Here is a 12,794-nt window from a genome sequence, read left to right on the forward strand (position 1 = left end):
ATCTTTAAAAGCCCCGAAACCCTTAAATCAGTGTTGTCCAAACTTGGCCACTTTAAGATGAGTGGACTTCAACTCCCAGAATTCCCCAGCCAGCATGGCTGGCTGGGGAATTCTGGGAGTTGAAGTCCACACATCTTAAAGTGGCCAAGTTTGGACAACACTGCCTTAAGTCTTTCGCTGCTGGGGGACTGGCGCCATCTCCTGGCGCACACGAGGCATCCTCGACTGTATTTTCAAAATTGGCTCCCGCAGTTGCTAAATCAAATTAAAAAAGGAGGCGAGACTTCAGGAAAAGCCGAGGAAGGCTCACGCCTCCTTTCGGGATCTTCCGGAAAGACTCGGGTGGTTCCGATTGGGTTCGCGACAGGAGCCCAGCCTTTCGGATCCTTCCGGAGAGGTGCTCGGCCAGTTCCGGCCACGCTTGGGGTTGGACAGGCGTCGGCTGCCCTCCGACGGTCCCTCTTTCGGCAACTTCCGGAGAGGCTCGGCGGGTCCGCCCGGGTTTGCGATTGGCCGGGCGAAGACGCCTCTCTGTTTCGGCACTTTCCGGAAAGGCTCGGCTTGTTCCGCCCGGGCCAGCAGCTGGGACCGTCGGAGTCTGGCTGCGTCTGGGCGAGCGGCGGAGCGCCGGGTCGGGGTCGGGCATGGCGTCCTCGTCGCGGAGGCTGCAGACTAAGCCGGTCATCACCTGCCTCAAGAGCGTCCTCCTTATCTACACCTTCATCTTCTGGGTGAGGAAGGCTCTAGGGAACAATGGGGGGCGGAGAAGGGGTCCCTCCCCTTGCCTCCCGCCCTAGACAGGGGAGCAGGGAAGGGGCGCCTTTGCATTTCTCTTTTTCCCACCCTATAAGTTGCCTTTTGCAAAGAGAGGGGGCGCCTTTTGCAAAGAGAGGGGGGACTACATGCCCCATCATGTAGCGCAGCCCATGATGGGACCTCTCGTCCCGCCTGCCTGGAGGCAACCCGGCCATTGGCTTAGCCCCTTGTGCAAAAATAATATTAAGTTGTACTATAGCAGTCTTTTTCAAACTTGGAAACTTTAAGATCTGTGGACTTCAACTCCCAGAGTTCCCCAGCCAGCAATGCTCTTAAAGGTCTTAAAGTTGCCAAGTTTGAAAAGCATTGGCTTATTTGCTTGGGCATCGTGTGCGATGGGCTTGTAGTAACTGAGTTTTTGCTTGCATGAATCCAGCCCCACATCTAATACTGCTGGACGATGTTGGAAGACCGTCCTTCCCACCGCTTCGTCCTTTGCATTTCCCTACCGCCCTTAGAAGCTTGTTGCATGTTTGATGCTGTGTCAATTGAACCTAGCCATCGTGGCTTGGGAATCATGGCTTAAACGAGGCATACGAACCCAGCAGGTTGTAGCTTCAGTCCTTCCTTGGCCTGGCAGCTCTGAAGTTTCCAGAATTCTTTGCCAGCCGGTGAGATGGCCAGGAAGAATAGGGGAAAGGTGGCTGATCTCAGGTTAAGTTATCTGGAGGCGTTATATTAGTACTCTATCTACTGATCTGGTGTAATCGTGGTTCCAAGTTCAGCCTCTTAGTTTTCCTCTGCCCTCCTGCCTGATCAAGAGTTGCTGGAAACTTGAGAAAGCTGCAGTGAGTTTTGCAAAACTGAAAACAAGGAGAGACTCTTCCAGACAGGAAGAAACATGTCCTTCCCCTTGCAGACTGCCCTCTGAAGACATTCAGGGAAGAGAAAGGAAATCTGACTTGATACTGTCCAACTCTCAAAGGAATGCAATCCTCTTCCTTTTTCTTCTCCCACCTCTTCTGAGAACGGTATCAAGGCATTACTTGTTGATGCAACAACATGGGATGGAACAGACTCTCGAAAAGAACTGAACATCCCACTTTCTCTCAACACCCCCCCCCCCATAGGACACATCGGAATATATTTCAGAGGGTTTTCTCCAACTCACTTAAATCCAAAGTAGTCCATGGCTTAGTAAACAATTGTAGTAGTGCTTAGTAAACAATAATTGCCGTGATAAGGTGGAGACCCATTCCTTAGGGAAAGGGCTCAGTCCGAGAATGTAGGAAGGGATGTTGATCATCTCGGGAAGGGCCGGGCCCTACGTCCGACTTCTTTCTATTTTTCTCATTTTTTAAAAAGTTGCTAGCTTGCTTTGCTGGTCCTTTTTTTGGTGAAAAACGAATGATGTGTGGAATGCACTCAGTAATCATGTCCTTTCCTTTCCACCTTGCTGCTTCAGGCTTCGGATTCAGGTGAGTGTGGTTTTTCCAGGGAGCAGCAGAATTGCTCTTTTGCTCGCAGAAGTGAGGTGTTGTAGTTTTTCTTTTTCTCCTTATACAGAAGAGAAACGGAAGCAAATCTGGGTATGGGGGTGGGGAAGCCGGATCTGGGGGAAAATCCTCAAGGACACGCTTTTGAAGGACTTGATGGAAGTCGGCCGTAGGATGAGCAAAACTGTGTGGGTCTGTGTTTCTGAGATCTGAAGCTATGCGATGCAGGGAGAGCTGAGAGAGAAGACAAAGCCTCAGAGAGGCTGTGCAAATCCTTAGTTTTGTTGAGCGATCTGCTGTGCAGTTTGATTGCACGCTTCCTATATGATGGTGAGCATTGTTCGCCAAAAACTTGGGTTAAAAAAGTACAAACAGCCTCTTTCTGAATCCTTAGCAAGGTGATGGGCTGCATAATTTGGGGAGGGGGGGACCATCGTGGATCATACCCAGCCCGAAAACTTGAGTAAGGATACACCTTTTTGCTTTCTCTTATGCCACCTCCCTCTTCCTCAGCCCTGCTGGAAAGCGCACTGTTTTCCTGTGCTAGTGGTCTCAGCCAATCCTTGCAAAATGTTTTTGGGATCCAGTTGTGAGATCTGTGGGATCTGATCCAGGGCTGCAGGTGGCTTCCCCTGTGAGGACGGGTGGATTCCCCCCCACCCCTCAAAGTTCCTGAATGCATGCTGGGGGGCAAAGCAGGGATTCTGTGCGATGGGGGTATATGCCCTGCTGGCATTAATGTGAATTAGCTCAGGGCAAAGCGTCGCTGATCTGCATCAGGGCCACAGTAGCATTTCACCAACTGTTCTGTGTATGGGAACAGCTGTTTGCAGGGAGATACTGTCCTCTGGCTCACGCAATCCCTTCTTCTCTCTCTCCAGTTCTCTGGCATTATCCTCCTGGCCGTGGGGATTTGGGGGAAGGTGAGCCTGGAGGTTTACTTCTTCCTGCTGAATGAGAAGGCCAGCAATGTTCCTTATGTCCTGATTGGGGCAGGAATGGTCATCACCCTGTTAGGCACCTTTGGCTGTTTTGCGACCTGCCGTGGAAGCACGTGGATGCTGAAATTGGTAAGGGTCACAGGCGGCTTCGACGTTCCTATCCTGGTGGATGGCAGCCTGCCACGTTGTTTATTTTCATTTTACTTTAGAGGTTCATGAATTTTCCCAGCGTGGCTCAGAACCCATTAAAAATCCGAATGCAGACGTTAAAAAGGAAGTGGGGGTTAAAAGCATAACTTGTGATTAAAATGGGGCAGTAAAAGCATGAACTGCAATTGGGGTGCTCACCTATGAACGCTGCAAATGGCTGGGGAAATGAAATGTGTTTTTTCCTTGCTCCAGCACAATCATAAAGGGGGTGCCCAGTGTGCCTCACGGATGGATACTGCTGAGAAAACGTGATTGGGCCGGGGGCGGGGGGGTCTTTTATTACATTTCTAGACATCTGGAGCAGGGCCTAAGAAGATGGAATTGCTTGGCAACTGGGATGGGAAGATTTTATCTACCAGAATTCTCAGGGTGGACCTTACTGGCAAGGAATTCTGGGAGTTGGTTTGCTCCTTGGGGCAGGTTAGGGGAGCCTGTCTTAGGATACAGGTAGAAATATCTTGGAAAAGACATTCCTTCCAGATTGCAAACTGAAGGGATCCATAATGTTATAAATTATTTATGCATCTCCTTCTGCATTTAGAATCCAGCAATTTGACTTGCCCCCCAAAACAAATTAAGTTGTAGAAAAAGAGCCATTTTAGCCTGTGGCAGGACGCTGGCAGCACCTTTTTCAGACTAGCACCTTTTATTAAAAGGCATAAGCTTTTGGGAGCTACATGTACTAACTCTATTGTAAGGTTGCATTAACAGAATCTTGCAAGACTGCAAGTATTTCTCCCCTCCTCTCCTTTTCCTCTCTGGAAAACTTGGGAGGGTCCCTTCTGAAACTCTTCCCACGCCTCCTCTCCTTCTGCGGACTGAGATATCATTTACATGTCGTTTGTCCAGTCTGCAGCTCTTCCTCCTGTCTCCCAAGGTCATTTCCACATACCATTACAGTGGTTGACAAAGCAAATCATAATTATAGTAGAATATAACCTATCTAAGAATGGAAACAGGGAGCTCAGTAGGTTTGATTTGAGAATACACAAAAAAGGAAAAATGATGATGATGATTCTGGTCTGGACTACCTCAAAGAGCTAACACCCAATCAGGTCTGGTGGTTTCAAATGGCCTTTGGCTGAACTACCACTCACTTGCTAGAATTTGCAATTTCAGCCCATATAAAACAAATGCATTCTAGTGTTTGTTTCTTTGATTTACAATGGGAAATCCACATACAGATCCACATATCTAAATAAATGGGATGTTAACCCAACCAGACTATGCTTTATGTTATGGCTTCATGTTATGCTTTATGTTTATGGCTGGTTATAGCTGGGGTATAATATTGGTTACTCTTGTACCACAGCAATGAGAGTCATTTTGGTGTCCTTCATTCCTGCTTTTTGTCTGCAGTATGCCATGTTCTTAACTCTCGTCTTCCTTGTTGTGCTGGTGGCTGCTGTTCTGGGTTTTGTCTTCAGACATGAGGTGAGTTCTCTGTCTGTGGGTAGTTGGCTGTTTTAATGGGGCAAAAACTGAAATTCCTGTTATTCTTCCTCAGGGAGTATGCAGTAGGATCCTATTTTGCTTTCACTGAAAATTGGATCTTACCTAACAGCAACGATTCCTGAAAAAGCCTTCCACTGAAGATGATTTCATTCAGATTTGATCTCCATTTTTTAAACAGTGTTTCCTAAGAGAGTCCCCTCATTTATCTAGAGGCCAGCTGGACTGAGGTGGTGTGTAATTTCATAGTAAATGCCTTTGGGGATAGAAATATGAAAGGACTGTGTGTAAAATTGCAGTTAGGTTGTTTACAACATCCCCGATACCTCGTAAAACTGAATTTCTTTCCAATGAGCCTGCTCCACTTGTGACGGAAGTTTTGCACAGCTGGTGTAGGATGGTGTTGTACATAGGAGTAATTTGAACCTGTACCAAAGCGAGGATTGTAATGTGTATCCTTCCAGTTCTAAATTCCTTGTATTTTTTAGCATTGATTTTGGCTTAATGTGCCAAAACACATATGAAAACATCTGTTTTGCCACGTTCTGTGTAAAAATGTGCAGATTCTCCCTTTTCTTAAAAAAAAAAAAACAATTTACAACAAAATCATTGAAACTAGACAAAAAATTGCCATCTCTTTCCACCTCAAATTGGGACAATATCTTGAAAGTGGCATTCCACTATTTCACATAGAAGACAATGTCTCTTCTAAGAATCTATCACCCTGATATGTTATCAGGCCTTTTCGTGTCTTTGCTTTTATTCCTCTGCACCTTGAGTTACTTTTAACTCATTCAGATGGCTAAAGGGTTCTTTTGATCAGGTGAAAGCCTCACCTATAAGGGTGCATCTTCCTCCCTTTCCTTGCAGATAAAGGATAGTTTTAAGAAGAACTATGAACATGCTGTGAAGACTTACAATGGGACCAAAGATGAACGTAGCAAAGCAGTTGATAACATACAGAAGACAGTGAGTGGAAGCCTTGCATTGTTATAACTCAGGGATGAAACACCGTGAGGGGGTGTCCAGAGGACTCCCTAAATGAGTTTTAAATGTAGAAAAGTAGCAGAAGCAAGATTATGACCTCTGGTAAGCTTTGGGCTTTACCCATGAGAACTAGGGAATGAGATCTTACCAGGTTTAATTTTTTTTAAAAAAATATTTCTTGGTTTCTGGGCCATCACACCTGGCACCTGAAAAGGTTCCATATTCCTATTGACCTAAGTATTCTGAATGCACTATGCGGTATATTGCATGCTTTTCCATTTGAGAAGATACCAGGAATTTAAGATAGCTCCTGTACTTCCAAACTTGATATAAGCAAACCAGTATTTCACTGTGCTACAAGATGCATCAGTCCAGTGTTAAGGAAGATAATGTGGGAATAATCTGGGATATGGAATTATAAGCAGATGGGAAGGCTGCTGAAAGAGGGAGTTTAGAGTGAAGAGTTGATGGGAAGACATATTATAGATACTATGGTTTGGATTTAGAGTGGGAAGATATTGATTGGGAAGATACCCCTGGAAAATGTTGCTTTTTCCAGGAGTATATTAGCTACGCGTTTATGTATGGAGTGTGCAAAATATTCCATTGTTTAACTTCAGACCCTGAAATGGGCTATTCCAAACAGGATTCCAAAAGGTATCTGACCATAACATGGGCCACTTCCAGGCCAGTTCCAAAATAGACCCCTTTCAAAGCTACACCAATTCTGGAAGACCTGGAATGGCTTATTTGGACCTTGGAACATCCCATTTTAGGGCAGAACGTTTTGCACACCTTGCCATTGTCATCTTGTGCTTGCTTGGTTTTGTACAGTTGCACTGCTGCGGTGTAGTGAATTTCACTGACTGGAGAACGAGTGACCAGTTCAAACAAAAAGGCATTCCCACCAGTTGCTGCAAGCCTTCGGAGAACTGTACAGAAGAGGTCTTGAAGGATCTTGCTAAAGCAAGAGGCAAGGTTTATGAACATGTAAGTGAAGGCGCGGTGGCCTTCTGGGTTTCTCTAGAATCTGGAAATAGCAAAGCTGGGCCAACTCTAAAGTTTGGTTTGCTGGCAAACTACTTAATAACAGCAGCAAGTTTTTTGCTATCTTCTACTGAGAAATAGATGAAAATAATAGGATTAAGCCTCTCACAAAGTTAATACACCTTCATTGTAAGAAAGAAGATGGTGAACTGGTTCCCCAATCCATCTTTGTCTCCTCCATTAATAGCGTGATGTCCCTACTTTGGCCTTTCTTTCTGGTCTCAACAAAGGTGCCCATCCTTGCATGAAATCATGGCTTGTCTTAACACAGTTTATTGATAAGCCACAATGGATGGCTCACCTGAGGCTATGCCATAAGACAACTTCTGTTGGTCCGAGGGCCAGATCAGGCTTTGCATGGGCCAGTCAATAGCTGTACTCCCAAGGGGATGAGGCAGGACCTGTCTTTAGGGAGGGTTCAGAACTGGTAAGGCAGGACATGGGGGCCTTGACTAGAAGGAATGAAGCTGTGGGGCCTAACTAGCAGTTCTCAGGCTAGGAAGAACCGTGTTGTCAGTGTAGATCAGGTGCCTCTCAGTGCTGCAGGGAGAATGGCCAAGTGTCTATTGACTCGAAAAGGCAGGAGGACAGAACCTAGGGTTGAAAACCTGGCAGACAGACTATTATATAGAGGTGTTCACTCCCAGGTATCACACTGGACAGACGTGTGTATACAGAGCTACATTCTTGCCTGCAGTAAAGAGACTAATCTAGCTGAGTGGTATCTGGAGCCTACTAGCAAGTAAACCTGAATATTCATATTTGTAGAGAGCCGAGATTAACCCCCCAGCATTAAGCCTCTTCAAAGCCCCAGGGACCCATTTTGCCCTTATCTGTCCCTTCGAGTATCCAAAATGCAAAAAAAAAAGGTCCCAGTTTTTGGCATCACCCGCTTTGGGTGGTCCAGGGGCTGCAAAAAAAAAAAAAAAAAGAAAAGAAAAAAAGATGCTAGTAGATCTTATTTGTTTCCAGGCTGAACTGTTGCCATAAGCTGTGGCTTGCAAACCATAATGGGAATTTTTTTGAGCAAAAACTAAGCAAACCACATTTGGGCTTAGTGTAAAAGCAAACCACATTTGGGCTCTTTGCTGATCAGATGCTGCTGATCTATTATTCCCACTGTCCATCATTGTTGGCTATGCTGGAGGCTGCAGATGGGAGACCACTTAAAAATCCCAGGGCTGTAGCCTAGAAACAGGGCCTGGAAGGAGACATTAGCAAAACCCCTTCCATTGTGTCACCAAGAAAACCATATGGACATGTCTGTGAAATTAGTTTAGCTCAGGTCACGGTGACTTTGAACCACTGGGTGTCCATGCTCCTGGGCATGATGGGAGATAACAAGGAGAATGTGGCATAGAGGGCAAAGGCTGGATTATAAAGAGGACCTGGGTCTTTGCTCCCTGAATCTCTTTGCTTCCTCTCCCTGAAAAGGGAGCAGCTCTTTGGCCGTGTGTTGAGAACCAATCCTTCCAAAGTACACTGCAGTAAAGAAGTGGGACAGAGGGTGCTGCGTAAATATTGACCCAGCTTGGAGTATTTCTGCAAATCTTCAGTCAGATTAAAAGAAATCTGCTGCGTGGCCTTTGGTTAAGGTTAAGGTCAAGTCAAGGTTTCATTGGAACGTTCAAGGGCTGTGTGTGCTTTTGGTCCCCTGGGAATAGGAGTCCCCTGACGGTTCTTCAAGCTCCTGTTTCTCTCTGCAGGGTTGTTTTAGCCTGGTGATACAAACAATGGACTCTGAAATGGGCATTGTTGCTGGAATCTCCTTTGGCACTGCTTGTTTCCAGGTAAGCCTTCCTGAGAACCACGCAGGTGGACCTTTGTCTGTCCTAATGCCCCTGTTTTTTTCTCTCTGTTTGATCTTTGCTTACCATGCTAGGAAAGGCACATGTGGCCACTGGCCAGCTGCTGATCAGTTAAGACTTTGTTTCTCCTTCTTGTGCAGCACTAACAACTTGCTCCTGGCCAGATGCCCTCCAGCCCCCAAATTATTTTTTGGAGGGAGGGAGGGAGGGAGAGGCTCATCTTAATAATATCTGGCATCCCAAAAGATGTCTATGAGTTATTGGGATCAATTTTACAGTAAAACCTTGATTTTTATGGAGAGTGGGGCAGAGGGTATGTGTTGGAGGTAAATGTCCATTGAAGGAGAATTGCTGTAATTATCATTACAGTCTTGTTACAGACTGTAACAGCCACTATGTAGGACAGACAGGCAGAAGACTAATTGTATAACTAATTAATATTATACAATATTTGCATAAGTACATTATTGATGTCATTGATATAAATGGATGCAAATGACATGAATTACATCAATGATCCAGACAGGAATTTGTCCTTTGGGGGTGAAATCTGGATAAACTTTTACATCTAAAGTCCACTGAATGGACTTTAAAATCACTGTAGCACACAAACCAACTAAAGCCCTCCACAACATCTTAAGTAAACCAAAAGATCCAGTAGCCCAAGAAGAAAAAACAGGAGTCATCTACAACATACAGTGTAAGGACTGCAACAAACACTATGTAGGACAGACAGGCAGAAGGCTGGCAGAGCACATCCATGAACACCAACTAGCAGGGGGAGACATGATGAAAACTCCTTAATCCCACAACACATGGACAGTTATAACCATAGTTTCAACTGGGAAACTGTCAGCATCTTAGACCAAGCTAAATCCCCAAAAAACGCGAGGGAGTTCCTGGAAGCTTGGCATTCACACAAATCAGCCATCAGTAGACAGATAGAGATAAACCACATTTACACACCATTCAAAAGAGAGAATAAAAAAGCTAAGAAGGAAACAAAAAGACCAGAACACATCCTCTCCAGCAGTCAACGCCCAGATAAGCAGGGATTAACATCCAACAAAGAATCAACAATACCCTATTCAAGGAGCTACCAAGGAGAAAACCACACCTCCACCAACACTGGCGGGACAAGCTACTGTAGATAAACAGAGAGCAAACCCCACACTCACTAGCATTGCTGATGTTACCTAGTTGGGTGATGAAATGTCTGCAAGCAAACAACCAAGCTCACGACTCCACCGTTCAACCCTGAGCTACGTATATTCTCTTCTTTTGGTCTTATCCCAGTCTTAGCATATCCCAAAAGATGACAGTTTGTTCTGGTTCTGTCTGTTGCCCGTGCCTGAGGTTAGCTGAGTAGACAGAAAGGAACAGATGTTTAACTGATGCCATCCAGTTAATCCTGTCTTTTCCTCTCTCTGTTAGTTGATTGGCATTTTCCTGGCCTGCTGCCTCTCCCGTTCCATCACAAATAACCAGTATGAGATGGTGTAACTCTGCAAGCCAGGAGTTTGCCTCACCCTCCAAGGTACAGATACTTTTGCAATGGAGAACTCCTGTATCTCGCATGGCCATACAGTGAAAAGAGGGTCCCCTTTTTGAAATCAAGAAAATGGCCAAAGCGTCGTTCCAATTAAATTAATGAAATGGTTTGGCAACCAAAGCCCTTGTCAGTTTCCAAAACTTGGCCAGTTTGAGTTTGGTTTGGAGTGCAGTTTGTCCTTTGAAAGGAGGAGCCATATGCAGAATCAAGCCACTCACCAGTTTGTTTTGGTGAGTGAACGTTGGCTTGGGCTCGTCTCTGTACGTGTAGGATTGAATGCCGTATAAATTGTATGCGCTGTATAGAATAATTGGATTGTGCCATTTTGGAGTTGGAGGGGACCAGCAAAGATGATCAGCCTCTGCAACGTGCAGGAAAACCAGTGAAACCATTCGGGAGAAGTGGCTGTCCAGCTTCTTAAAAGCCTTCAGAGATGGAGAACCCACAGCTTCCATAGGTGGACTGTTCCACTGTTGCACAGATCTTACAGTTGGGATGTGATTCCTTGTATGTAAAAGAAATCTAAGTAGCTGCAACTTGTAGCTGTTATTTCTTGTTCTAGCTTGTAGCCATTATTTCTTGTTTTAGTTTGTATGGCCCTGGAAAATGGTTCCTCACCCTCTTCTCTACAGCACTCTTTTTTGTAGATGAACCCTGATATCCTGTCTCCCCCAGTCTTCTTTTCTCTAGACCAGTGATGGCGAACCTTTTGAGCTCGGCATGTCAAAAATTTGGAAAATGCCTACCTTGACTCTGCTGGCGTATCACCTCCCCCAAACAAGAGAAACCATTCTTGACATATTCATTTATTTAAAAAGAAACGTCATATAATTACAAAAATGAAATGTGAGTAAAACAAACTCAGTTTCTTTAGTAACTCAAGCAGGGAGAAGAGTTGTTGTCGGGTGTTGGTGAACACTGGCGTGTCACCCAAAATGTTGTGGCGTGTCACCTTTGACATGCATGTCATAGGTTCGCCATCACTGATCTAGACTGAACGTCCCAAGTTCCTTCAGCCTGTCCCCATAGGACAGTGTTGTCCAAACTTGGCCACTTTAAGATGAGTGAACTTCAACTCCCAGAATGCTGGCTGGGGAATTCTGGGAGTTGAAGTCCACTCAAAGTGGCCAAGTTTGGACAACACTGCCATAGGATATGTCCTTGAGACCCTGTACCATCATGGTGCCGTCCCTTGAACCTGTTCGAAGCTTCAAGATCTTCCAGAAACGTGGTACCCAAAATTGTGTCCCATATCATATATCCTCTGAGATCACCTGTGCACTTGTAATTCTCTGTTTGCTGGGAAGCTGATGTCTACTAATCATCAAGCCTTTACACAAACTAATGATAGAAAAACTTTTGAGGTATTACGCAGAGTCCTGCTCTTTCTTCAAAAATGGTTATTGCACAGTTGGGAAAAAATTGTAGGAAAGGTCAGCCACAATGACCAGTGATTTCCTGTACGAGAAGTAGCTGGATTTGCACGTTGCACTAAGCTTGACACACGACAGTAGGGTGTAAGCCATTTTTACAAACTGTGATCATTGGTTTGTAGCAAACCACCCCCATTATGGCTTAGCATGTAACTTCTCGGCATTTAAAAACAGCGGTCTCTAACTTCTTATTCTCTGTTCTTTATTTGCAGAATTTATTTAAACAAGCAGACAGAATAAAACAGAAGAGAGAGGTCTTTTAAGAGCCACTTCCCTGACGGACTTGAGCCACTGAAAACTGGTTTGATTCGACTGCTCTCCTTTGGATTTTATTTGGATTATGTTTGAAAGGGCAAGACGAAAGAACTTTTCCTTTGGGATTTTTTTTGGAAGTGCTCTTGGGAAAGAATGCCAGATCGGGGCCAGGTTGATTAGGGGAGCTTGATAGTCTAGCTCCTTCAGGCAAAGATTGTAGTTGGCTGCGTTCACTCTGAATTGTGGAATGGATTTCCTACATAGTTGGTAAATTCCTGAGGACAGTAGTTTTAAAATAGATTTTTAAAAAGGGAGGCTTTTCACAGTGCTATTAGTTGCTTTGCCATTAACCTTCAATGTATTTAAATGGACATATTATTTAAATTTATATTAGCCTGTTCTTCCTATTGAAATATAACTTAACCAACTGCTGCCTCTTACAGTTAAACGCCCGTTCCTCCTCGAATAGTGTTTCTCATTCTGCGTTATCAAATCCTACCCAGAACCAAAGTCCCTTCAAAAATACAAACGAGTGTTTTCAATCCACAAGTTCCTAAGGTTGGGGCTCAAATACTGTATTTTATTTCAGTTAGATCAGTTTCTGGAGGTTCAGGCTCAGTGTTTTTCAAACTTGGCAATTTTATGATGTGTGGACTTCAACCTCCAGAATTCTGGGAATTGAAGTCCACACATCTTTTTTATTTTTATTTATTTTTTTATTGCTTTTAAAATAATGACAAAAAGAAAAGAAAAGAAACAGAACAAAACACAAAAATAGTTATAATAGAAATACATACCTTGTCAAGGAAAAGAAAAAAAACCACATAGAAAGTGCTTTTTTAAAAAAAAGTGAAAAA

The 12,794-nt window shown here is 44.5% G+C and overlaps 1 protein-coding gene across 1 annotated transcript; it reads left to right on the forward strand.

Annotated features, from left to right (window-relative positions):
* Positions 1–552: 552 nt before the first annotated feature.
* Positions 553–12,377, forward strand: TSPAN6 (tetraspanin 6). Its single transcript, XM_007430128.4, has 8 exons — positions 553–731; positions 3,134–3,322; positions 4,763–4,837; positions 5,726–5,824; positions 6,677–6,832; positions 8,596–8,679; positions 10,132–10,234; positions 11,895–12,377. Exons 1-7 carry the CDS (start codon positions 645–647, stop codon positions 10,198–10,200), a joined length of 759 nt encoding a protein of 252 aa, XP_007430190.1. The 5' UTR covers positions 553–644; the 3' UTR covers positions 10,201–10,234; positions 11,895–12,377.
* The last annotated feature ends 417 nt before the right edge of the window (positions 12,378–12,794 follow it).

Source organism: Python bivittatus, unplaced genomic scaffold, assembly GCF_059951505.1.
Source record: "Python bivittatus isolate LINGU-HERP-01145 unplaced genomic scaffold, Pbiv_v1 ctg000670_np1212, whole genome shotgun sequence".
Taxonomy (NCBI): domain Eukaryota; kingdom Metazoa; phylum Chordata; class Lepidosauria; order Squamata; family Pythonidae; genus Python; species Python bivittatus.